This window comes from Hermetia illucens, chromosome 3 (genome assembly GCF_905115235.1).
Source record: "Hermetia illucens chromosome 3, iHerIll2.2.curated.20191125, whole genome shotgun sequence".
Taxonomy (NCBI): Eukaryota; Metazoa; Arthropoda; class Insecta; order Diptera; family Stratiomyidae; genus Hermetia; species Hermetia illucens.
Window position 1 is genome coordinate 67,696,866 of NC_051851.1, and position 25,427 is coordinate 67,722,292.

General features: G+C 36.2%; 1 protein-coding gene across 5 annotated transcripts in view; it reads right to left on the reverse strand.

Moving 5' to 3' along the window:
* Positions 1 to 1,607: 1,607 nt before the first annotated feature.
* The window catches only part of LOC119652910 (elongation of very long chain fatty acids protein AAEL008004), a 133,556-nt gene continuing 109,736 nt past the window's right edge, over positions 1,608 to 25,427 (reverse strand). For all 5 annotated transcript variants that reach the window (XM_038057289.1, XM_038057288.1, XM_038057287.1 and 2 more), the window contains 3 exons: positions 23,090 to 23,226; positions 22,839 to 22,997; positions 1,608 to 2,144 (listed from right to left, as the gene is read on the reverse strand). In XM_038057289.1, coding sequence (XP_037913217.1) covers positions 1,887 to 2,144; positions 22,839 to 22,997; positions 23,090 to 23,226 — 554 coding nt within the window. In that variant the 3' untranslated portion in view covers positions 1,608 to 1,886. The remainder of the gene's footprint in view (positions 2,145 to 22,838; positions 22,998 to 23,089; positions 23,227 to 25,427) is intronic.

Here is a 25,427-nt window from a genome sequence, read left to right on the forward strand (position 1 = left end):
ATCAATTTTCGTAGAAGTGATACAAAAGTTAACAGCGCAAGCAATTGAGGAACTGGCCCATAATTGGCGATTAATTCCTAAAAGGTCCCGAGTACTTTCCGAAACTGATATTAGTTTTTACGTGGATTGTAAAGTGCGCGAGCAAGGAATCAAAATCTGCACACTTAAAATGAGAGAGGACTCATCAGGGTGGGGTGCTTATATGAAATCTAGGGCTCAAAATATGGTCCATTCCGATATCTGCTCAAATAAATTTACTGACAGTATATTACTATCTTTAAGAAATTGAGGATGAACTTATGGGGGGTTAAGTTCATCCTAGGAGTTCAATTTGGCGCAAATTTACCGCATCAGAAGCCATGCAAATAAGATGCTGACCTCATAATTAACGCGAATAATTGACATTAGAGTGAACTATTAAAATTCAATTCATGAAGAATCCACTCCTCCTCAGCCTTTTTTAAGGTTTTGTGTAAACACTTCTTTGCAAATTCAAGACTATAAGACGCAAAAGGAGGGTGTGAAATTTTTTTCCACCGTGTATAGTCGTTGGGTATCAAATGATAGGGCTCGATCGGTACTTTACGAACTCGATATCAGCTTTGACATTGTTCGTAAAGGGGAAGAGGGGGTGGGTTTCCGTTACTTTAATGATCCGTTCTCAGAAACTACCCAACCCAATTATCTGAAAAGATATGTGGCGGTCTATGCACATGGCATCTAGGCCTCAAAATACCCTCCAAACTAATACCTGTTAAAATAAAGTTAATAATAGTATATTATTGTAACATATTAATTATGAGTATATTGTTTAGAAATTGACTGGGAACCTCCCTTAAGTTTGTCCTAGAGTCATAAACAGGCAGTAAAAAAGGTTATACTCTAGCGCATGAAAATCGCACAATTACTAACTGAATAGGTCAAAGTTGTCACTTTTGTGCAAATTTCTTGCATTCTAAGACTGAATGTCAGTCTTATACTAAAGTGAATGGTCTGACAAACTAAATGCGTAAACATTACGAGCTAAATACAAATGAGATAACTGATCATTCAAATATGTTTATATCAGCAATACATAAAACCTTTCATACTTGAAATGTTCAGCTTCCGGTTTCCCGACTGGCACCAAAAGTTTAGCATTTGATATTTCTTAATAATCTTAGTTTGCAAAAGGTGGTATACTCCACACGTTAAAATGCTGTTCGTTTTTTTTAGCAGGGCGCCCGCTAGCGTGAACCCGAAAAAAACCCTTTTTTTTGGAGATGGATGGATAAGTTGTGGCGTACTATAATAATGAGCGATGATATCGGCCTAAAAATATTACGTATACTCAAGATGTATTTATTAACATGGTGAAAAATGCGCACTTGTATCTTTATACAGTTCTTAAAAAAAAATCACAATGAATCGAAGAAAAGCGGTCTTCACTCGGGCTGATTTCCTAAATGGTTAAATTGGTGAGAAACTTATTAGAGTGGTCTACATTTATCGGTTTACTAGCAGCAACGAGAAATTGCTGGAACTTCAACAGTTTCTGCCAGCTGAAAGCTTTAAGATTCCAAAGAGGATAAGCAATTAGAATATCGATCTTCAAAATGAAAAACCCATTGTAAGTTGTCGAATTTTAATTTTTCTTTTCTGAATGTCATCTGAATTTGAACACAAAGCTGCCTTATTGCCATGTTTTCATCTTATACAAAATAATTTACAACTCTGTACCTATGGATTTTTTTATTTTGTTGGTTTGTTTCTTATATTTTTTTTTATAAATTTCTCTCCTCCGTTATTTTATTATATTTTTTTACAATGTAAATCTAAGAATTGTACAACTAAAAAACAAAAAAAAAAAATAATTAATTATAATTAAAATAAAAAATAAATTAATATTATTTTTGAATTTTCCTCTGTGTTATTTCCGTCGGTAGTTCACCCCGTACGTAGTAGTCGGCTGCCTTGGTTGCGGTAGATGTAATTAGCCGGGCCTCCTCCGATGATGAATTGTTCTCCAACAATTGACCATTGGCTGTACCGTTTGTGTGTTGTGTGTCTTTCGTTGTGTCATTTGATGAAACTTTGCCATTGGTGATGGCAGAAGTACCATTGCAATGACCGTTTGCCCGTGCTGCAGCCAAAGCTCTCTCTCTCTGAAATTGAAATAGATATATGTTATTAAAATTGAAATCTTAATGTAATATTTATAATTTAAATAAAGGTCCGCGAAGCATTGCTCAAAAAAGTCTAGAGTAGAACAAACAAACCTAAACATGAAAATCATCTAAGTATATCACTTCCTATCGGTAGACCTCCAGAGAAAAGGAGGACAAAAGGGGCGCGTGCCGGCACAAGCTCGGAGTTTTCTCAGGAACTTGTGATAGATTACACTATTATAAAATTACATCAAATATGTTCCTATGAAAGTAACGAAGTTAAAAAATTTTGAGATATTCTGTCTGACGAGACGACTGGAAAGAGTAAATCCGAATGACTTACTATCATAATGGACAAACTGCCTAAGGATTTAAGTTTTTGAGGTACAGCCAGTTCAACAGTGAGTGCTTCAGGGTTTAACGTGAGCACCTGTCTAGACGACTTAATCCCACGGTCTTCTTAAGACACGGATTGATTTTGTGACCACAATGAGAGCCCCGCTAAGACAAGCAACAACGGTACCAGTCTATACCAAGTGCGTGGCTTAGCATTCATACTGGTGAATGCAAGACCTACCTAAAAATCTCTACCGAACTAAAGAGTACGGCACCCGTGCTGAAATGCAACACCACGCCGAGGCCCAAATGTCTCTTCTTGCTTGAGAATAAGCAACAACCCCCATGAAGCTCTGACTAGGGGGCCAACCGCAAATAACCGAGCTGTACTTACATACAACGGGAGTTCACCCGAAGTATGAGAGTCCAGGGGCTATCTCGATTCCCATGATACCAGTATACCCCTGGTGAGGTTTTGTGTCGAATTTGCCACTTCAGATGAGTCCCCGTGCAGACTCGGGTCTGATCGCCCTGATTAGGCCTTTAGAGCATTCGCCTACTGCATCACGGCCGGCAAGCCAAAGTAAGTATAGCGTCTCCCGGTGCCACCACTATGGAGGTTCTCCTCGGCCACTTGGTTTTGGTTTGGCCGACAGGGTTGACGCCCCGTCTTCCTCACTGTCTCCTCTGCGCATCAGCCAGTTCAAAAGCAAAGCAAACTTCGTTGCTGGGGTTGAAATATTAAAAGGATTGGGAAATATCAGTCGTAACTTGGCGAGAGGTGGTGATAGGTAAAAATCCCACACTCTCAGGGTATGGGAACCTGGGGAATGACTTTTGAAGATTTCCACCTCTTAAAAAAATTATGCAATTTTGGAAGCGGGAAACCATGATTTTCATCCCAGATCCGTTTTTTCCTCTCTATGACCACTAGTCTATGTAACTGAATATTATCTTAACAGCACGTATTCCAGTACTCCAGAGATAGGTGATTTTCTTCATATATTAATTCCAACGGAAGGACTTGGTTAGCCGTGCTATTCGTAATAAATTAATATCTAATAAGTTCCCAAGAGCTTCATAGGCAAGTTGAAAGAAAATTGAAAACCAACAGAGCTGTCGAAATCATTAAACAGAACAAGATATCATATTTTACTTAGAACAAACTATTTTTGTGAGCAGCTATATTCAAATTCGATGTAAATTTTCATTTTATTCTGAATTGTTTCTCTTTAAGTGAGATTATACAATATAATACAAAAATGCTTCAAAGTTAATAGAAAATAAAGGTAAAGTTTACCTTAACTTGGTCGCAAAACAAGAAGTCTGTCATCTAAGTATGCATGAACACATATGCCCCGGGTCTAAATTCCGGTTTATGCTAGGAAATTCGTAGGTTTGGCTTTGCAAGTTTTTCACCTGTACTCCATTAGGTGAAAATATTATGGAACTCGAGTCTAGTCTCTCAATGAAAAAGCAAGCAAAAGAGGAGCTACGTGGTTGCCCTACATTTCATACAGAAGAAGACAGGATGCATTACGGTCAAATAGAGGGGACCCAACCTAAAAAATCTGCGAAGGATGTCGAAATTTCACCACAAAGCTTGAATGTTGCTGGCCATTAATGAGAGACATTGAAACTAGCGCAAGTATTGAAAACACTTATTGGTAAATAATATTTCATTGAGTTACATTCATCAGTATTTCTTCACCTCTCCATATACAATTTCTAACGGCATACCGACCCATGATCAGATTTGATAGTGGCGACATATTGTGCATGGCTGGTCTTACATCAAGATTAATAAATTGAAGTTTTGACTATGCAATTATTATTAATTTAGTATCGAGACCAGTATCAAGTCCAGTAATTATAACAAAGTTTAAAAAAATCGCCTGAGTACAGTGATTCGCCATTGGGGAAATATGAGTCGTCCAAATTGTTTTCTTTTGCGAAATAATCACTAATCATATGGGAAAAGTTGAAACTGTGAGTAGATTTGGAATTACGCCAATCTCCACTTCAATTTCGCTCAAATAAATTTTGCCAATCATATGGCGGACCACGATGACGTGCAGTCGCTTATTGATCGGTGGAATATTTTCAAAAGCACATAAACTCATTGACTTTTGGAATTGAAGATATTTAGATGGTGAACACAAACTGCGATTAACATGTACATGCGATTGACTCATGAAATTTTGTAAACAAACTAAAACTATGATAATTTAAGATAAATGCATCAGCTAATGCCAGGTCGAAGTGAGTGCGGATGACGGTGTTTGGAATTTCAATTACAAAATCTCTGCGGCATTAATTATGAGGTAATCTAGGTAGTTTAATTATAAAATTCAGCAATATGTATATAAAGTATTTATAAGGTCTCACCATTTTTCAGGGTTTGCACGTTAATCACTTTTTATCTACTGATATATTATTAGGAAATTTTTGGCGGTTGGTTTTATTTTTCAATGGAGCTGAAAGCAGAGTTAATTTCCAGCATACGAAAAACTGAATAAAGGGGATCTGCAAATTTAATTATACTACTATCTTCTAGGAAAATGTAGGACGATACAATATGAAAAAGTAAATTAAGAAAATTTGAAAACCCACTTACAAATGATTTCAAGAAGTATATTTCTCTCATTTTTGAAAGATTAAGCGTTTTTCCACTGAACCTGTGTCATTAATTTTCTCTGTGAATTATTGCGCTCCTTGCTCTATGAGACGAAAGCGGAAGCGGAGAATACTTCGGGGGTAGACTTGGCTTATTGATGCGACGTGTAAGCGAATGGGTGACGGCTCATGGTTGGCAGGAGAAAACTGAAGTAATAATTTTTACCAAGACGAGAATTCAGACTCCACGTCGATCCAGGAATTGACTATAGGCTTAAAAGTAACGCTCGATCGAAGATTAACTTTTTTGAGCAAATAAGAGCACCAGCGGACAAGGCTACAGCTGCAGTCTACCTCTAGCAAGAGACGTCTTCTCATGAGTACAAAACAGCCCGTTCTAGTCTAAGACGGAGATATGTGGGCTTATACTCTTGGAAAGGAATAGTATTATAAGCTGACTATTTGCAGAGACGGGGCATTTGCGGATGGTACCTGCATATAGTACTATCTCAGAGCCCGCTGTAATGGTGATTGCGAGAGTAATCTAAGAAAAGAAGAGCTATTTCTTAAAAGCAACGGAAAAGGCCCTACTGAAGTGGTTGTTTTCAAAGCTGGGCAATATGTTCTAAATAAATCAATTTTTAGTACTTTTCAACAGAAATTAACAGTCTGTCGTCACTTTGTTAAAAAGATCAAAGCTTTCATGAAATTGCAAATACAAAATAATGGTTCCAGTGAATGCAGCCCATCGCATCAAAAAAGGTATAAACTATGCCATTAAGTTGGACATTCATGGAATGGCCCATTGCGGGAGCTATCAGCACGAAAACAACCCGACGTGATTCGCAATTCATCTAAAAGTCGGTTTAAAAGTGCCATGACATTGGCAAATATCGCGACAAGCACGGCTGAAAAGTTTCATTTCTAGAGCATACGCAGAATATTGTGGGTAGCGAAGTTTCATAGTCGCCCGGCCGGAAGAAAACCGTTCGTTTCCGTAAATAACCGGGAAAACAGTCCGCCTTTGCGAAAGAGCGCGCTATCAAAAAATTTGATAAGCATGTCAAAGTGTGTCAAACGCCAAGGTAAAATCGACGTGTGCGCAGTCGAGCTCGTAAAGAGAAAACATCAGGTCCGAGGGGAAGATCATACGGGCCTCCTCCAAGATCGTATAATTGATCTAATTTTGCTAAAGTTTCTCTTTCCCGTTTACGGGATGAATACCTCGTTCTCTACACGGAGCTTCGTGTATTATATCTTCGAACTGTCAATAAAATCCAATATGTTGAGAGTACTCAGTACGAAGGGGTTAAAAAAACTTCGGTAAACTTGCATTTTCATTTCTAGTTAGGACAATTTAAAAAATATATAGTTTGGGCCAAACGAGAGATTATCGATATTCTGTTTGAAATCTGAGTAAGGTCAATGGAATTGGAGATACAGAAAGTGATGCTATGCTTGTATAACTTCCACCGCCAACATAGCAAGATTCAATGTCTTATTCTTTGCTGTATTTGCGTCAACAATATGGCTGTTTTTCAATGTTTTCTTCTAACTACGGTCGAAAATCGCAATCGATAACAGTTACGACGATGAAATCCGCGCACAGTTGTTGGCAGTCAACAGAGCCTATTTCAGCTTACAAAGACTGTTCCTCTCGAAACGTCTCACCATAGGCTCAAAGCTCTTACTGTACAAGACAATGATCTAGTCAGTCCTCATGTATTTCTCGCAGACTTGGGTTCTTAGCAAAAAAAAATCCGAACTGTTGACCCTGTTCTAGAGAAGAATCCTTCAAAGAATTGTTATGAGTATACACGATTCCGTCGCCTACATAACGACGAAATCTATGAGCGATACCATGACCGTCAAGTTGTGAATAAAATCCGGCTCAATAGGTTGTGGCCGGGTCACTTAATCCGCATGGATGAGGATCATCCAGCCCAGAAAATCTATAAGGGCAATATCTATGGTAGAAAAGAAGACGAGGCAGATCCTGCCGGAGATGGTGCGATGACGTAGGCCAGGACGCCAGACAGCTTTTAGGGATATCAAATTGGTGGACCTCGGACCAAAACCGGAGTATCTGGAGTTCCTTATTAAGGCAGGACTAGACCGGATACCGGTTGTTGCACTGTTGATGATGACGTTTTCTAATGAGAACGTGGTCGTATAGTTTTTTATTTTCCGAGTTATTGCAATCTCGGTGAATGCCGGATTTTACCTAATACTAGCACTAAGTGTCAAGCATTTAGGCAAAAGTAGTTCCTCCATTTTTTACCAGGGGGATAACTTATCTCATTTCCAAAGAACAACGTGCTTCTACTCTCTCAAAATGTCGGCCAATTACTTGTATTCGCACGATATACAAGCTTTTCTATTTAGTTTTTTGCGCGAACATCTTAATCTATTTTGATGTCCACAAATTGAGAGAGGAGTAAAAAAGATACGCAAAAGGCTCCCGAGGCTGTAAAGAACAGTTGATAATCAATGCAGTAGTTGTATATCAGACTGTCAAATATCTCGACAGCTTACATCGATTGTAAGTCAGCCTTTGGCTTCATATCACATCGTGGTTACTACAAGTGTTACGCTTGTACAAAATCAACCCGAATGTCATTCTATTCCTGAGAACAGTAATGAAGAATTGGAGCATGAAGCTATCGGTATCCTTCCAAGCATCAAAGGGGATACCAATCAGGCAGCGAATCTTGCAAAGCGACTCACCCGCTGTGGTTCTGTTTGGCTTTGGATCGGTTATTTCATCTTTTGCATGAAAGCAAATTCGCGTTCCTAGTTAAACATGGCAACTGTCGAAATGTACATTGTGTAATTTAATATATATTGACGTCATTAAAGTGTATGCTAGAGACGAAAATTAATTTCGTTTCTTGCTGGACATCATCATACGGGAAATCGACATGCAGTTGGATTTAGATTTGGAGCTATCAAAAAATTAAGGGTCATTATCCAACATCATTAGGGAGGAAGGGGGGTAATTGATTTAAGAACCTTGCACCACAAACAAGTGCATTCTCTTTGTGAATTTTTCTTTGAGAAACAATCCTTTAGCCAATTATATCAGGCATATATTGGTGTAAAACAAAACCTGATTAAAATCGTTTCAATTTCTGACGCCTATCTGTGAGTCTATCTACCTGTTACACCTGATTTACAGGCACGGAATTTGGTGAGAGTGTGTGATCTTTTCCACGCAGCGAATGGTCCAATCCTGAGTAAAATTTAATAAAGTCTGTGAAGACGTTTTCTCAGAATATGGGAAGGTGAGGTATCAAAAGAAAACGCTTGATTGGCACTTTTCTAATATCGGGTTCAAGCTAGGGCCAATTATTAAAAAGGCCATTGTGGATCAAAATTTTCGTGTGAATTTACCACAACGTATGACACCAAAAGATCAGTATTCAGGGGCCGCAAAAGCGAACAATACTTTCATTGTTTTGCTTTTTTGAAATTCAATAAATGCTAGAGCGTTACCTTTTTAAAATTTTATACAAAGACGAAACCTTACTAAAATTTGATTTGATTTGACATCAATTATCAGTTTCAAAGTGGGTGATTTCAAATTCAAAGTGAGAAGGGCACATTTTCGAAGACTACCTACTCTAAAAATCTGTTGTAAGCACTTGATTATTGCATGTCCTTGTCAAAGTAATTTCTCATAGCAAAGTACAATATGTTTAGTTCAATTCAATGTTAACTTAGCGTGATTCGGTACCTTATTTAAAAAAAAAATCAAAACTTAAACGATATGTTCTATAAATATTAAAACTTTGAAATAAATCCCAGCTGCAATAATGCCTGTGATATTTCTGATAAATTCATAAGCATCTAGGGTTGATTAAAAAGAGGAGCTAATGCATCGAAGAACTCATTGGGCAGGGAGGAAAAATAGATTCGCAAACCGTGGCGTATAATTTGGTGTGAGAACCCTCCCTATTTTAAAATAATTCAAATTAGACAAGCCCACATTTCACAGCATTAAATTGTTCCCATCTCAATCGAACGATCTGCAAAACACGTGCTAAAATCTCATAAATATTACACGCGTTTGGAAACTCGTTTATGTATTTTATCTATGCCCATCAAATTATAATAATTCCATACCACATATCCAAAAATCTAGAAATTCGCGAAATCGCGATAATTACGAAACCTGCGCGCTAATTTGAATATCATTTGCATACATATGTACACATCCATATATGTTTTCCACGAGCATACATGAAAGTAAAGGCCAATGTTCCATTCAATTATGTAGTTATGTAACAATCGCTCTTCATATTTGATTTTAAAATTAGATCCAGTTTGTCTGGAAGTCTGTCGAGCTAGAACTTTTGTCTCCACTTGTAGCCTCTTCCAGGTCAACGAATCTAAACCGGGAAAACATGCTTCATATCAATCTATTAATTTTAATAGCATTTGAACGTGATGTTAATGAATGCAGGTATGGTGCACTTTTCGTCAGTCGTCATGCCTTAGTTTATTGATAATTAAAATTCATATTTAGTTTCGAGCATAACTCAGAGCGTTTAGTCGTATTATGCAGAAACGTGCAATCGGGCTTCCCAATTGGTCACCGTGATCAGGAAATCTGTGATAGCAACAGAGCTTAAGGCAGCCTTTTAAGAGTCAATTCCAGTCTCCACTTTATTGGCACGAGTGTGCTCACGAATTCAATAACGTGAAGGCATTTTCTAGCGCTGTCTTATCCAAGCTAAAGCTTCGTGAAGCACCGGCTTCGCGCATACATATATACGTACATTGATGTTTCGATGCTCCAAACGGCTTTGGTCGACCACTCCTGATAATCAAATATGTAAACGCTTAAATATATCAACAATAATTTTATTTAAATTCCATGGAAGCAACGGATCGTGTCGCTATCGAGCGCTGATCAACATCAATTGTATCTACCCCGTCTCAGGGTCCGGGCTTCACTTTATTTATGTAAATTTGATTTCGATTACCACATGGTCGTTAAAATAATGTTAGCAATACTCTACTCGCAGTTTTGTATTGAATGGATCCAAAGAAAATGGTGAGTCAATAAAGACCGACACGGGACATTCGATCAGCTAACTCCATCCATAGACCATACTTTGCCCACCCGTCCAACCACATACACTTACAATTTCTTCAGAAGTATGTTGGTGTGTGGCTCAATATCGGAAGATCCAATCCGGGATACCAAAAAGATGTTATACATATTTTTTTATTTAGCATATTTGTGATAAGTTGTTTAAATTTATTCAAAATAAATAAAGGCATATTTCTTCTCGAATAATCTACTCGACATGTATGTACCTGCGAGCATATAGACCAACATATAGATTCGCTGTGGTATATATATATATATATATATATGCACAAATGTTAGAAAAATGGAATAAACCGAGGTGGTCAATGCTGTGACAACACAATCAGCATAGTAAAACGAAAATTGTGTAATAGCTTTCACATTTTGGTGCCTCCATGAATTACAGCTAAATATTTTTCGACTGTCTTCATTCATTCCTAATTTGTCACTATTGCGAGATTTTTGACGGTTTGTAATAAGGCCATATATTACGTGAGTATCGGTACCAACTTAGCTTGCTGAATTCAAAACAAGTTACAAGGATGAATTGAAGGGAATTAATTTTTCAGTGCTATACCGTGCAAAAGAAAAATATATTCGTTTTGGTTGGGAACCAAATATGTTCAGCCTGCGCCCATTGATGAACGGATGTTTCGACTCATCAATTCGTAATTTTGCCATCTCCATTGAGAAATTGACCTCTCGTTTCATATGTTGACATTACTGGTTGCACACTTTGTGTGATCATGATTCAATACCAGTGACTATATTCGTACATTGATGGGCACACTTAGAACAGAATCTTTGGAGTTAATCAGACTCATGATGAATGCTTCAGACTTTCCTAGATCAGAAACTTTGGGTACACGAATGTTCCATATACACATTGTTAGAAACTACATTAACAAGCAAGTAGACACCGAAATATTTGGAAGATTTGTTGTTCTGTGCGTCTGGATCTGTTTTCTCGTAACAGATTATGTTTAAGAATTAACTAACAGCAGCTGAAAAAAGTTGAAAAAAATTATCCTATCTGGTCCCCCATCTAAACATTAACCTCATAATAATGCTTAACTTTGCTTTGTTGACAACAAAATCGGTTCACTGTCTGCATGTGTGTCATAGACACTTCCCTTAGAAACAGTTGCACCTATTGACACGAGCTTTGGTAAAAAATTGGAACTGTGAACTCCCATATATATGGTGAATTAGATTGGTGCACGTTAAACATAAGAGGGAAGGGTTCCCACAAGAGGTATCAACATTTGGGTCACTAAATATAGCCAGTTGCGATTTCAAATGAAAGATCTTGAAGAGTAGCTGTTAGTTTTGACATCAGTTGCAAAGGGGAGGCGTGATGGGGTCTGAACAGGGTCAATTATTTCAAGGATCCCAACACAAAAATCAAAAAAAAGTTAAGGTGTTCCATGTATATGACATCTATGCTCCGAAACACTCTCCATTACAATATATGCTCAAATAAAATTAATAGTAGTATGTTATTAAAACTCAGTTAAACTATGAAAATTTACTGCGAACCCCTCCTAAGTTCATTCCAAGCCCGTTGCAGATTTTGCAGCGATGTAGGTTTTAATATGAAGCATCATACTCAAAAGTTTGGTGGAAATTCTAATATCATTAATAAAATCATGATACGTCAAATTTGCATATTTCGGTCCAATTACTCCCTCTAAGAGATAACTTATCAGTATCACATTAAATTGAATGTCGGGTATATTCATTGTCTATACATTACGAGCTATATATAAATGGAACCATCGTGTACCAAATATTCTTATACAAAAGACCAACAAAATCTGAAGCTCCGACCTTGCGATTTCACACTTGTTTAATAATTGTTATAATAATGTAATATTATGCTCTCTATTCATGTTACTGAATATTTTGAAGAATACTTTCGCGATAATTATATTTTGTGATATTTTAAGCTAAAATCTTTACTGATAAGAATACGATTTCTGCTAACATGGTTAACTATGTTATGGTTTATATTATGACTAAATTTTGTATTGTAGGGATGAAACTTGAAATAATTTTTCCCGCCAATTTCGAAAATGTAGTGATATATTATTATTAACTTGATTTCACAAGACATTGAATAGAAATATTTTGGTCGTCCACAATGTTGCCCTCTGTAGTTACATGTGCTAGTCGACTACCAGAGACAAAGAACCCCGCCTCGCAGGAATAGACATCAAGACGTTGCATTGGATAAGTCGCGTAACATGTTAACGACCGATAGAAAATTACGAGAGATATGATATAGTCATGTAATTAGCTTTGATGACAATTCTCTAACTGAGGTTGCTGTGAACTTCGAAGTAGATGGGGGCAACTTCCAAAGACCGATCGATGATGGCTTAATACAGATGTCAATTTGACAACGTTTCAACTGCAACGGTATCAAGCGTTTGATCGAGAAAAACGGCAAACCCAATCTAGGCGAACCGGACTTGCTACCGAGTGAGACAAAGTCTCCACACATTCAAAAAGGGAGTCTATACTTTTTGCCAAATTTAGTTATGTGGAGTCAAATGAAAGGTCTCGATTAATATTCTTCAAATGTCGCATCATAAATACAAATATATTTAGTTGCCATGGATTCCGTGGGGTACAGCGCATCAGCCACGCCTAAATACCTTTGTTGCTGAGTTCTTCAAATATGCTCCATTCCACAAAGAAACTGAAGAATGTATTTGGTATACTGTCAAAGGTACGGCAGGACGAAGGAGCAAAGCGAAGGAATTATTCTCGAATAAAAAAAGGGCAACTAATCGTGAAGGCTCTTGAAAAGAAGTTATTTCAAGAAGCAAGAAGAGTTTAGACAATTTTAACCTTCTAATTTAAAGGCAGACTGGTTTCAAGCGCCCAAATTGGGTACGTATTAACACTTTGGCTCTGAGCACCCAGATGGACGTATAAGTTTTGTTTAATTGTATTTATTATGTTTTTCGCTATGAAGAACAGAATAGTTAGAATACTTTAATTCCATATCCTAGCCCAACTAGATGAACAAAAAAAATTGAATCTGAGAAACTTCCCGTATGGATCTAATTGATGGTTGTCCACAATTGGTACAATGAGGTGGACTCGAATTGCCTCTCCATCTCGTATCTATAAGCCTACTGTCATGTTGCTATGTGACTTAGGGAAATTGAACATGTGAAAAGTCCATTTTCGCCATCATTTCTCAGAAATAATATGCGAGTTATAATTGATATATTCACAATTGGTATTCAGTGGTAAATATAAAATTGCTGCCCAATATTTTCAAACAGTAGTAAAAAATTTTGAGAGGGGAAAGCCTACTACCAGGTTAAGATTTTCTAAAAGGAAAATAAGTGAGAAAGGATCAAATTCGGTGAGGTACTACTTTTAGGTTTAGCGTCCTAATAACTGAATTTCAGGCTTCAGGGTCGTTGGCAGCTGCGTTGATTATGTAGATTCTGCTACCCATTTCTTGGGCGCACCACCACAGAAGAAACAGATTTTTTAAGGGGTAAAAAATAATTCAAATGTTTTGAAATGTTGGAAGATTATGTGGAAAACGAAATCAAATTTCAAATTTTCTTGTAATTTTTTTTTATCCTTGATAACTTTTATCTTTACTGTTTACTGCATTTGATCTTCTACAAACTATGGATTATGTATTCTCTAGAGAGATTCCTATCATAAAAGGTTACTACTACAGTGTTTTTAAATTTTAAGGGAAAGTTTGAATTTATTATTTGTTAGTGTGAAAGTTATCAAGATGAAAGTTCTTTCAAATGAAACTTTCAGCATTCCCTAAACAGTCAACATTTTCCAGTACATTAAACATCATAAATTTCTCGATTTTGACAACGAGCAAAGGATAATATAAAAGATTTTGCCCCAATTCTATTGTTTTCTCCAGCATCTGCTTCATTTTAGTATCCAGTATTCAATACAATGCTCGAAGGCTCTTTGTGTAAAACAAAAAGACAAATATTGAGTTCCTTTTCGGAATCATTTACGCATCCTTTCCGGCATGTTTCCCGTTTTCAAAAGTGGCGGAGAAGATATTGGAAGAAACATTTCTTGAACAGAAAGGATGACGAATTGAATTTGATTGAAGTTGAATTTTCTAAACGATTTCATTATTCATATAATATTCCTGAGAGGAAAGACTGTCTGGGGATATTATTGTTGTTAGACATATGAAATGTCGTTTCGGACAAATAAAAGACAAATATTTATGACTTTTGTCTCCACGTGTTACTAATGGGTTTCCTTGAAAGAGTGTTCTTTGAATTATTTTATATAACATACTTAATTCAACAGAAAATATACATATACATACGTTTGTATGAATATTAATTCACACAGGTTTTTGCACTCGTAAATAATACGCCAAAGTTATTAGTCAAACCTCTTTTATAATTACAATAATTGCAAACTGTTTACGAAAAATATAATAAGAGAGTATATACGTATGTATATAACACAATATAAAGACGGTGCTATTTTTCATCTTAACTGATACAGGTAAACAAGTATACATTTAAAACGAGATTGGAATTTTTATAATTTTTTTACATATTAATCAAAGTAAATGTTCTACATGTTCAACACCATGGTAGTTGGCGAAAAACTTGTATGTAAATATGTTTGCAGTGAGCCGGCGCATGTAATGAAGGGACTCGTATACTAGCAAACTTGGAAATCATACCGGAATACTGCGAAGCAACTTCAATAATTTTTAAAATATGTTCCGTATGGATAAATTTATAAGATCAATTTTTCTCTGTCATATTGTAGTCAAGATTTTTCCTAGCAGTAGTTTCTAGTTGTTGACATGAGTGATGAACTCGCAATGGGTTTAAAAATGGTGGGAACTTCGGTTTTTAATCAACTCTACAAAGTTCTATATGGTAGCAATAGGGTCAAGCGGAGTCCCTTCCGATTCAAGAAATGACAAGCCGTGACCAGCCGAGAATATGGTTGATAGACAGGGAGAAGGGCTTTTATTGAAGTCCTACCTATACCGGCTATTAAGGCGATGTGGCGGGTTCAATTATATTGTATATTTGTAAATATGAAATATGAAAGTCATATTCGATTTTAAAAATGAGCAGCCAACGTATATCGCATTTTGCCCCTCTTACTTCTTGTATCATACCACTCTTTTCAAAACTTGATATGGATATGTTATACATTCTCGTTTTGTTAGTATATTGTATAAATAGAAGAGAACACTTTGGAAACTGGTTTTACTGGTTATAATTCGAATTGTGTACTGAAAAGTCGCTCTTGTTAATAGTGCAATAAATTTTTAAACGCCTTTTTCTCAAAATAACGTTTTTTTGATTGGCGTGGGTGATTAATAATTTCAATATGTTATTGTACACATTCAAAACAATAAAATGAACCTGGGAGACGGAGATAGGTGCTAAATATTTTGATTTATATCAGGTTTTTTTGGCGCCAAAAACTAAAAAATTTGAAAAATCGCCGCCATTTTTTTATTTTTTGACAACATTTTTTTAATTGTGGTTCATTCTATAGAGAATTTCGTGCTGATTAAAACCCCATTTTTTGTTTTTTTTTCGACGTCTTAGTGACCCGAAATCACCCACGCCGTCAATTTTTGACATATTATTAAAAAATTGTAGCAAATTTTGTTTACTGGAAAATTTCCTAAATCCTTTTTTTTTTAATTTTAACATTATGACAATATATATGCAAAATTTTCTCCAAATTTCTGTCTTTTTCTCTAAAAATAAACATTCGATTTAGAGCTTAGCTTAGACAAAAGCTTTTTTGTTTAGGCATTGACCACGAAATCGACAGTCATTTTTGTAAAAGGGGCTTTTTTATCCATGCACAAGACAGTAGAAAGTCAGTTCTCGAAATTAGTGTGGTCCACAATCAAGTGAATGGGTGGCTCAGGGTCATTCAATCCTCAAGCAAAGAAGATCTTATTGAGTCTATGTAGTTTTATATCCTGACTTAAGTAGTTTGCTACAAAATTTTCCAACAGACAATTAAGGCAAGTACATATATATACACATGGATTAAGGGGTCTTTTGTTCATTTGGTCAGCCATCATTAATTCAGAGTTTTAGGGAACCTTTTACCATTAATGCACTTTGGATATATATATGTACAAAATGGGGATTTTACTTTTGCTAAAAGTCGGTTGTCCTTATTGAAGACGGTTTACACTGGTTTAGATTTGTGAGTAAAATTGATAGCTCATTACCGATGAACAATTATACAATATAAAACCATCCAGCAAATGAGCATCTAAAAGCTTACAAATAAATTTTACAGGCTGGTTATCAAAAACAACAAAAGGCCAGTTTTCTGCACCTCAAAATCTCGAGATTAGAGGTTTCGGTGTCATTCATTAAAGTTCAGAACGGTACTGAAGTGTGAGAAACGAAGTATGATTTCAATCACTATTTATAGCTGTCGGATGTAAAAATCAGCCCAACTCATAATTTCTAGGTTATACCCTAGAAAACAAAGCAGTATTTGGCAAGTACAGAACAAGTCCTGAAAAATAACTTATTCTGCTTCTGCGGGAAATTCAATCGAACTCCCTACATGAAATTTGAAGTAATTGAATATAAGTTCCGATGCGAGGGAACATCCAATTTGACGGGGATGCCGCAACCTGATTGACCAACCGCAACAACTCCACAGGCGTTCAATCTCCCTGTAACCAACAACTTGCTTGTGAACTTGGTTGAAATGGAAGAGAATAAAAGTAGCGTGGATGACCTATGCTCAGGTCAGAGTTTAAAATTATGCAGAAAAAAGCAAAACCCTTATTGAATCTCCTCTTCAGGGTCCCCGAGAGAACTCTGCGCCCAGGAGGAAATATCTATTTCCACACCCTCCCCTCGTCTGGCCGCCTATGCGCTAAAGAAAAGAAGACATAAAGAAGCGTAAATAAAACATTTTACTCCGTTCTATAGATGCATATGTAGAAATGCTAACATTCTACAAAACAGTTTTAAGACCTGCGACATACTACTGGCTAGAATCTTGGCCGTTGATATAAAGATTTGGAAAAATATTAAGAGAGCGTTCCTGCGAAGAATCATTAGTGGCGAGTGTACATTTATCAATGGGGAAACAGAAATAAACAAATTTTCGATAAATTTAAGGTCTCTAGAATTATTGGGCGGCAATGAACTGCCAATGACCAATGCATGGGCGCATGCGTTATAAACTGGAAGTGTAGAGTATGATGAACTCTTGGAACTGAAAACCTTGAAATTAAAATAGGGGAATGCACCCGAAATTATTCACAGGAATACTATTTACAAAATTTTTCTATCAGTTTTTGCATTTAATGAGAATATGCTCCAGTTTCATTATCATCACACTTAATGTTGTGGAAATACAAGTTACAAGCTTACAGCAGCGATTCGAAACGAGGACACGAGATTGGTACCATTTATCAAAGCTCCATATTAGGCTTGTTCAACATTTCCTCTTTCCTGAATTCCCAATATCAGTTACCAGCATGTTTAGCCTCAAGTTAAACACTAAAATCTAAAATATTGCAAACTGATAATTTGCCATTGGTAATCACAAGTCTTCTATGTATGTTCTGCGATATAAAAACAATGCAAATGTTATATCACAACTTCTATTACAAAGTCGAAGTTTTGTACTGAAAACTCAATGGAGCGAAGACGAAAACAATACAAAACTCTTCAGTACAACCTACACATGTGCAGTTGAACGCGAAAATATATCCAATGATTGGAAGTGGGTTGTTTTCATTCACCACAAAAGTCGCAACAGAAATAGTTTAAATCTAATATTGTGTGTATGTATCAGGTGGCCACTATAAATTACAGTTTCGTGTCTATTATGTCAGTTATTTGAATATTTGGGGTTATTGTTCATTGAAGATAAAGTTAACATGCAAACGATAGTTGCAGGAAGTTGATTATGGTGTAGTGGAGTCCCCATGTTTTTCGACCTTTTTCAGTTTAAAATTGGATGATCAAAATCAAAATATATCGAAGTTATTTAATGGGGGTGTCAACAAAATCAAGTTAATCACATTATCCAATTTGAATTACAAAACTTCGTAATGCCAACTTGCTGGTTAATCCATTAGTATTGAATATTATCAAATGGCACCTCACTCCCCTGCTAAAAAGTTCATAACCTAATGGTATAGCACCTCGGTTGGTATTGATTTCAAATGAATTACTAGTTGGTGGTATGACACAATAATTATTACAATGTAAATTGGATGGAAATAATCAATCACAAAAAAATTGTTAATGTGTATATTCTGGATAGTGTAGAAATGGAAATTTTTTAGGGGGGCTGTAGCTTATCAATGGTATCCAATCAATACTAAGTGGGTTGATTCTGAAAATACTTGAAAAATATCTAATAGAGTCCTTAAACAAAAGAATCTGATATAATATTTGTGGTTTTTTCCTAATGCTGAAAGTAAACCAGTTGAGAAGTCCCAGCAATAATTTGTATTAAGTATTGATCAAATTAGTAGTAGTATAGTACCAAAATCACCCTGTATGCCCGACATTAAAAAAGGGAATAACTGGGTCCCCGACATATCGAAAAATGTCGAATAAAATATTACTACTAGCGATGGAGACGGTTTGCGTTTTAATCCCTGTCTATTTTGAATTTTGTTGCAGGCCCTCTTAGTTCAATCTGAATATGCCGAACATTTGAAACGGACTTTTCTCGAAATCGAATTTCTAGATTTACCCGAGAGATAGATAGATTAAACCACGACGTACAATCGAAGCTGTTTAGAAAGGTGACAAATGAGACACCGTTCAATACTTATCGTTCTCACCCAAATCTGAATAGAATGAAAGCAAACAGGATGTTTGCGATATATAAAAGTTTTTTTTAATAATTTTCGGACGACTTATTTTTTGAAAATTTTGAGCTTAATTTTGAAGAAAGCGTGTTTTTTGCAAACATCGACATATCGACAAAATCCTACTTAATGTATAATCAAAGCAAAATTTCTTTGTTCACGGTAAATTAACAATTGAAAGTGCTATTGTTCCGGGAGCAAAAGTTTCGTTCAAGAAAAACTACGTAGATAGTGGCCTATCCTCTCGGAAATCCTCGGAACTTGAATCTTATCAGAATTATCCCGCCAATGAGGTAAGACATATTTCCCTAATGACATATTCAAGCTGCAATTGTTCACAGATAGTTCTCCAGACCAAAACAGAAACTAAGCTATACTGGAAATGTTAATAGACAGTTGCAGTATGAGGCACCATCCCAAATAAAATCCGGGGAAGTTATTTTCTAACCCACCATTTACGCAAATTATCAAAGCTATAATTAAAAAATTTTACAACTGGGTTGCTTATAACATGCTTTAGCTTACAGTGAATTTACACGATAGAGACAATTTTTTTCGCTGTATATAGCGGAGCCTTAAATGAAAAGTCTGGATTAGAAATGTCCGTTCGTTTTAACTTCAGGCGAGGATTGGTGATTGGCCATTTACCTCAACCAGACATTTTTATATACTACTAAAGCGAAGAATCTGAAAAATATCATGGTGCAGCCTGTAAATGTCGTCTAGGCCTCAAAATACTCCACATTCCGATATCTGCCCAGGTAAAGTTAATAATAGTAAAATGAGTAGATTTTCCAAATTTACTGCAAAACCCTTCTGTTTCCGACTTTTTACTCTCATTAATGTGGCAGACGAGATTATATGAACTTTTAACGAAAGAATTTAAAATTGTCAGACAGTTTTGCTGTTAATAACAGCATATCTAGTGTATTAACTACTTCAGCCAAATTATCGAAAGCCACGCCTGTACTTAATAGTAAATCATTAATTATGTGAGAAAGACAAACTTGAGACCTTGCACAAACGGTGCTACTAACAACAAAACTGTCTAGCAATATTTAGTCTAAAAGTGAATTTTGAACTAAATTCCCTAGGAAAGTAAGTAAAAGTAAAAGATTTGTGGAAAAAAGTGCGATTTTGATCCAAAAGCACTGATTTGACTGAGCAAAGGCATACATATAAGTCGGAATAATCTCTTTAGAATTTGTTTGCAATTCAACATGTAGTAAACCGATTGAAGCCAATGGTGAAACAAACCACCTGACGCACATCGCGGAATTAAATAGCTCATATTCAAACATTTCACATTCTATAAAATTCGAATTTGTTAAAATTTGTTCCCAATAAAAAAAAAAACAAATCGGGCAACCGGAAGCTTGATGCTTTATTGAGTTTTTATAGAGGAATATTTTGGTACACGATAGGTTCGTCTACATATAGTTCATAGTGTATAAACTTTGAATATGCTCATTATTCGATAGGATTTCAATCTCTCAATCTCTTAATTTGCGACGAAAGAGGCAATTCAATTTGCTATAACCTCGTTAATAATAGTATGATTTCTACCAAACTTTTGAGAATGTTGCTTTATGTTAAAGCCTCAGTAAATATATAAAATATAATAATATAATATCATTAACTTTATTTAAGTAGATATCGGGATCTAGATACCAAGTGCATGGACTACCATAATTTTTTTGTGGATTTTTCGATTGGGAAGTTTCTGAGAACGAGTCCTTGAACTAATTGACCTTTTTCAGGCCCCCGCACTTTTCCCATTTACAATCAATGTCAAAACCAAGATCTCCAAAAGTACTAATTGAGACCTTTCATTTGATAGGCAACGTGGCTATATTCAAGAAAAAAAATGTTGCACACCTCTTTTAGGTATATGAGAAGCTCAACGCATAGCATGTAATGTGTAATTCACCGCATGTGTGGCGGTTCACAGTTCCAGCCCTTTTTTATCGAATTTTGTGTCAATAGGAATAAACATTCTTGAGAAAAGTTCTTTTGACAGACAGACAGACAGTGAATCGATTTTAGTAAGGTTGGTAAACAGAACGAAGAGGAAAAGAAAATTAAATACGATAGATAGAGCATGTGATATGTGAACAGTTAAACCCTTAGTGCATTCATTGCCAACATCGCAAGGGCCGACTGTTTGCAGACATACGTATTGTGTCTGCTACAAGCTCCAAACCTCCACGAAAATTTGACTAAACTAAACAACGTCATCCACACGATTGCAAGTGCATTAGTATTTTCTGAGCAGGCAAGCATATTCCCTTTGATTTGGGCAACCGCTTGCATGATACCTAGATTTACACCCGAATTCAAATATTACACCCTTTTTTAAATCCCCTTAATTACTTGGTTCGTATAAGGCGAAGCCACGTCTAAGCCAAGCCCAAAACATATGATATATGGTTGCCAGCTACTGGATGGGGTACAGCCTAGCGCCTACGCGCCGTCGCCAGTTTACTGAAATGTGTTTCAGCTCCCTTCAGGACTCAGAATTTTTAACAGTATTTCCGAAGCCTAAATATAATAATAATAATAATCGTTGGCGCAACAATCCATGTTGGATCAGGGCCTTGAAGTGTGTTAGAGCACTTCATTCAAGACCGTAACGGTACACTAGGAGGCGATGTGGTCAGCATTGCGCTCGCCCGAGATTATTACCCTAATTTGACTCAGGTACTCACTCACAGCTGAGTCGACTGGTATCCGACGTCAAATCACGATACAAATTCCACTGCCACCAGTGAGATTTGAACCGCAACCTTCCGTACGACAGCCTTGTGCTCTAACCACTGAGCTATCCGGACACTGAGGCTAAATGCCTAGCATAAAATAATTTCGCCAACAGTTTTGCTGAGTAAACAAACCAATTCTAACAATTATTAATTGCCAAGTACTATTCCCATTTCTTGAGAGAAATAACGACGGAAAAGCAATTATAATTTTTCTAAGCTAGGATAAATCAGATATTTTATTCATTTAGAAAGTCTGATATGCACGCATCCACCACATCCTACCTACATTATGTATGGTTAATGAAAAAGCCATCAAAACTCTAGAATTATTTCAAGATAAATATAAAATTGGGATGAATAGCAATAGAAGAAAGATAATAAACATATAAAATTTCAATCAAAGATGTTATTTGAAATACCTATGTAAACACAGACCAAAAGTTATTTTCCTTTAGGCATTTGTGATATATGTGGCTTTGGTGGGATAATTATTTATTTATTAAGCGCCCTTAGAATGTTGAAGCGATGGAAAATGTTTAGAGCAATGAATTGAAGTCTGTCTTTAAAGCTTCAACAATGAGTAAAACATGTCGATTATTAAAGTGAAAGCCGACTAGGAAAAAGGAGACCGTAGGAGAAAGAGAAGTAGCATCTTTTAGATTATATTTCAAAATACTTTTTAGGATAAATTTAATGATTAAAGCTCAAATCTTAAGGGCAATCTTCTAGTTAGTGATCCACCTGATAGCATCCTGGCCCTTTTAAAGACTTTCCGACAAACCTCTACTAGAATATGTTGGAGGGAGAAGAGCACAAAAGGCAACATTTGTGTCATAATGATTATAATTCAGGTAACGATTGATTTTATTCTTCGGCACAAAATTTCGAGAACATATTTATGAAGGAGGATAATTAAAAAATGGTTCTGCTATTCGTCTAGTTACTTAAAAAGTGTTAAATATTTTCAATTTTACAGCAAATTCCAATTTAAAGATAATAAAAAAACTACTCACCCTTTCCTTATCTGTTCTGTAAGCTGATTTGTAGAATTCGTTGAATAAGAAGAAGAACATAACGGCGTGCATACCGATCCACCAAACAAATGCACGTGGATAATTGCATTCAATGAACAATAATTGGAATGCATGTACCATGATTAAAACAAATTGTACCTAAAATGGCAAGAAAAGAAAACGGTTTGTTGATATCTTCTCTGGAAATAATGTTGTACAGTCTTAATTCAACAATTTTGTCGTATACAAACCATTTGCAAAGCTGTAAGATATTTCTTCCACCACAAGAATTTCTGGTATTGTGGGCCCATTGCAGCGAATAAATAGTATGTATACATAACAATATGCACAAATGTATTCAATAAACCGAAGAATGTACTGTGACCACCTAGCGAAGGAGAGAAAAAAAAACAAAATCAATAATTATTTTATTGGATTAAGTGTCATACAGTTCATAATTGAGAACGATTCATGACGATAAAGTATTTTAGCACTTAATGATAATCGCATTATTTCAGGTGTGCGGCATAAACTCGAATTATTCTGATTCATTCCTAGCTTTATGGAAAATTGAGAGCCGGCCGGAATTTCATTGATAACGAGCGTATTTTTAATCCATAAACAAGGTTTCTTGAAGCGGCAAAAGTGATTTACATTATAAACTTTGTTATAAATCATCACTTATCATCCTGGCTTATGAGCAATTCGTTAAAATAAATTACATTGGACGTTAGTTTTTATCAGGAAAATCTCAGAATAATGAGGTTAATTAAATGAAAGATTGAAACATTATAAATGCAGTTGCGCCTGGATGGAGAAGGAATTGGTAAAAATCAATTTATATAGTTCATAACTATGAAAGATCTTGAAGCACTATTCGCGTGTCCAGAGTCCCTGATGAGACTGTTTCAGTTTCATTATCAGCTAAGTGTGATTCTGAGTAAGTAATAAACTCCCAGCAGCAAGACAAACACAGATATCTATAACGAGTGCCTAGTATCAGAAGAACTCGTGCGCTGGGTTAAATTGCTCCACTACCACTCGTAAAAGTAAAAAGAAAAATGCGAAATGTGGTGGGTATATCAAAACCTCTTTGTATCTCTGTCGGTGTTCATCAAAGAAGCTTCGTCTCACCACTCCTCTTTGTTCTTGTTATGGACACTATTGCATGGGATATCCACTGTCTAATGCCCCCTACACTGCTTCATGCAGATGATGTTTTCTTAGTGTCTCGTAGTAAAGCTTATTTCGAGAAACTTGTTCAAAAATCGAATGATCGCCGCATGCAACACGGTCTCAGACTGAATCTTGGTAAAACTGAATTTTTAACGAAACAGGCATTATCACTGTCAGTGGTAGTGATCTCCGATCAATGTTATTAATCAATTGTGAACTACGTGAAATTATTTTACACACTAGCGTAACCCGGATGAAGAGGCATTCCACAACTGGCGTTGTTTGTGATCGACGTATCAACGATTGTGGCCAAAAAATTGCGATAAAGGCGTCTTCGATGGTATGGCCACGTCATTCGCAAAAATGGAAATTCACTTGTCAAGATTGATCTGATCATCGAAGTCGATGGTAAACGACCAAAAGACCGACCGAAGCAACGGTGGCTTGATACGCTGGAAAGCATCGCAATTGCATCCAGATCAGACATTTCACAGAACACAATGGCGCAGCCGATCAAGATGAACCGGCTCCGCTTCTGTACGGTAAAAAGGTTGATGAAGTTCATTACACATCAACACATCAAGGAAGCGGTAAGTAGTGTTCGGAAACAAAAATCGTGCATAAGACAATTATAGAGCCCTTTGCAAATCATTTTTAACCATTTCTTAAAAAATATGTATATATATTTTGTGGATGACGAAAACTCTTGGCCAAAGCATCCACCATTTTGAGGCAACGCAAATAAATTATATCATGGGGACGCTTTATGATTTGAATCTGTAAAATATATTAAAGCCACTGTTTCCTGGAAAACTTTGCGGGAAACTGTCATAAGAGAACCGGTCGTACTAAATTCAGGATATCCATAATCGTGTCTTTCCTCGTTCAGATCGAATAATTTATGACTGCAAATAAATTGTGAAGAATTTGCGCAAAACGGACATGTTGAAATTGAGAACGGTATAAACAAGGATGGCCGACAATTTATTGGATATCAACCAAGCTCTGTAATTTAGATAGGAAAAACGATCGAGATGAGAGAAACACTAGAGGCGTTGCTCTATTCAATTATGTACAGTTGTCATAGGTAGGAAGTATGGTAGCAATAATAGTAATAGTAGTAAGAGAGAACCTGTCTTCAATGTGCCAGAAGGGAATCGATTTTTCAGCTCTGAAATGCAGATATTACCCTGAAGGGCTGTGGACAATAAAATTTTAAATTTCTGCGAGTTTACACGTAAAACCGAAATTATCGAAAATTCACAATTCATCATTTTTAACGGAAAGCTGGATACTTTGCAAAGTTAAGTCAGGTAACAGCATCATCAATAGAAAATTGCATGACGAAAATTTGGTGAGAGTAAACTAAAACCTTTGCCACCTTGAAAAATGTTCCTTCTGGCAACAGAGAAC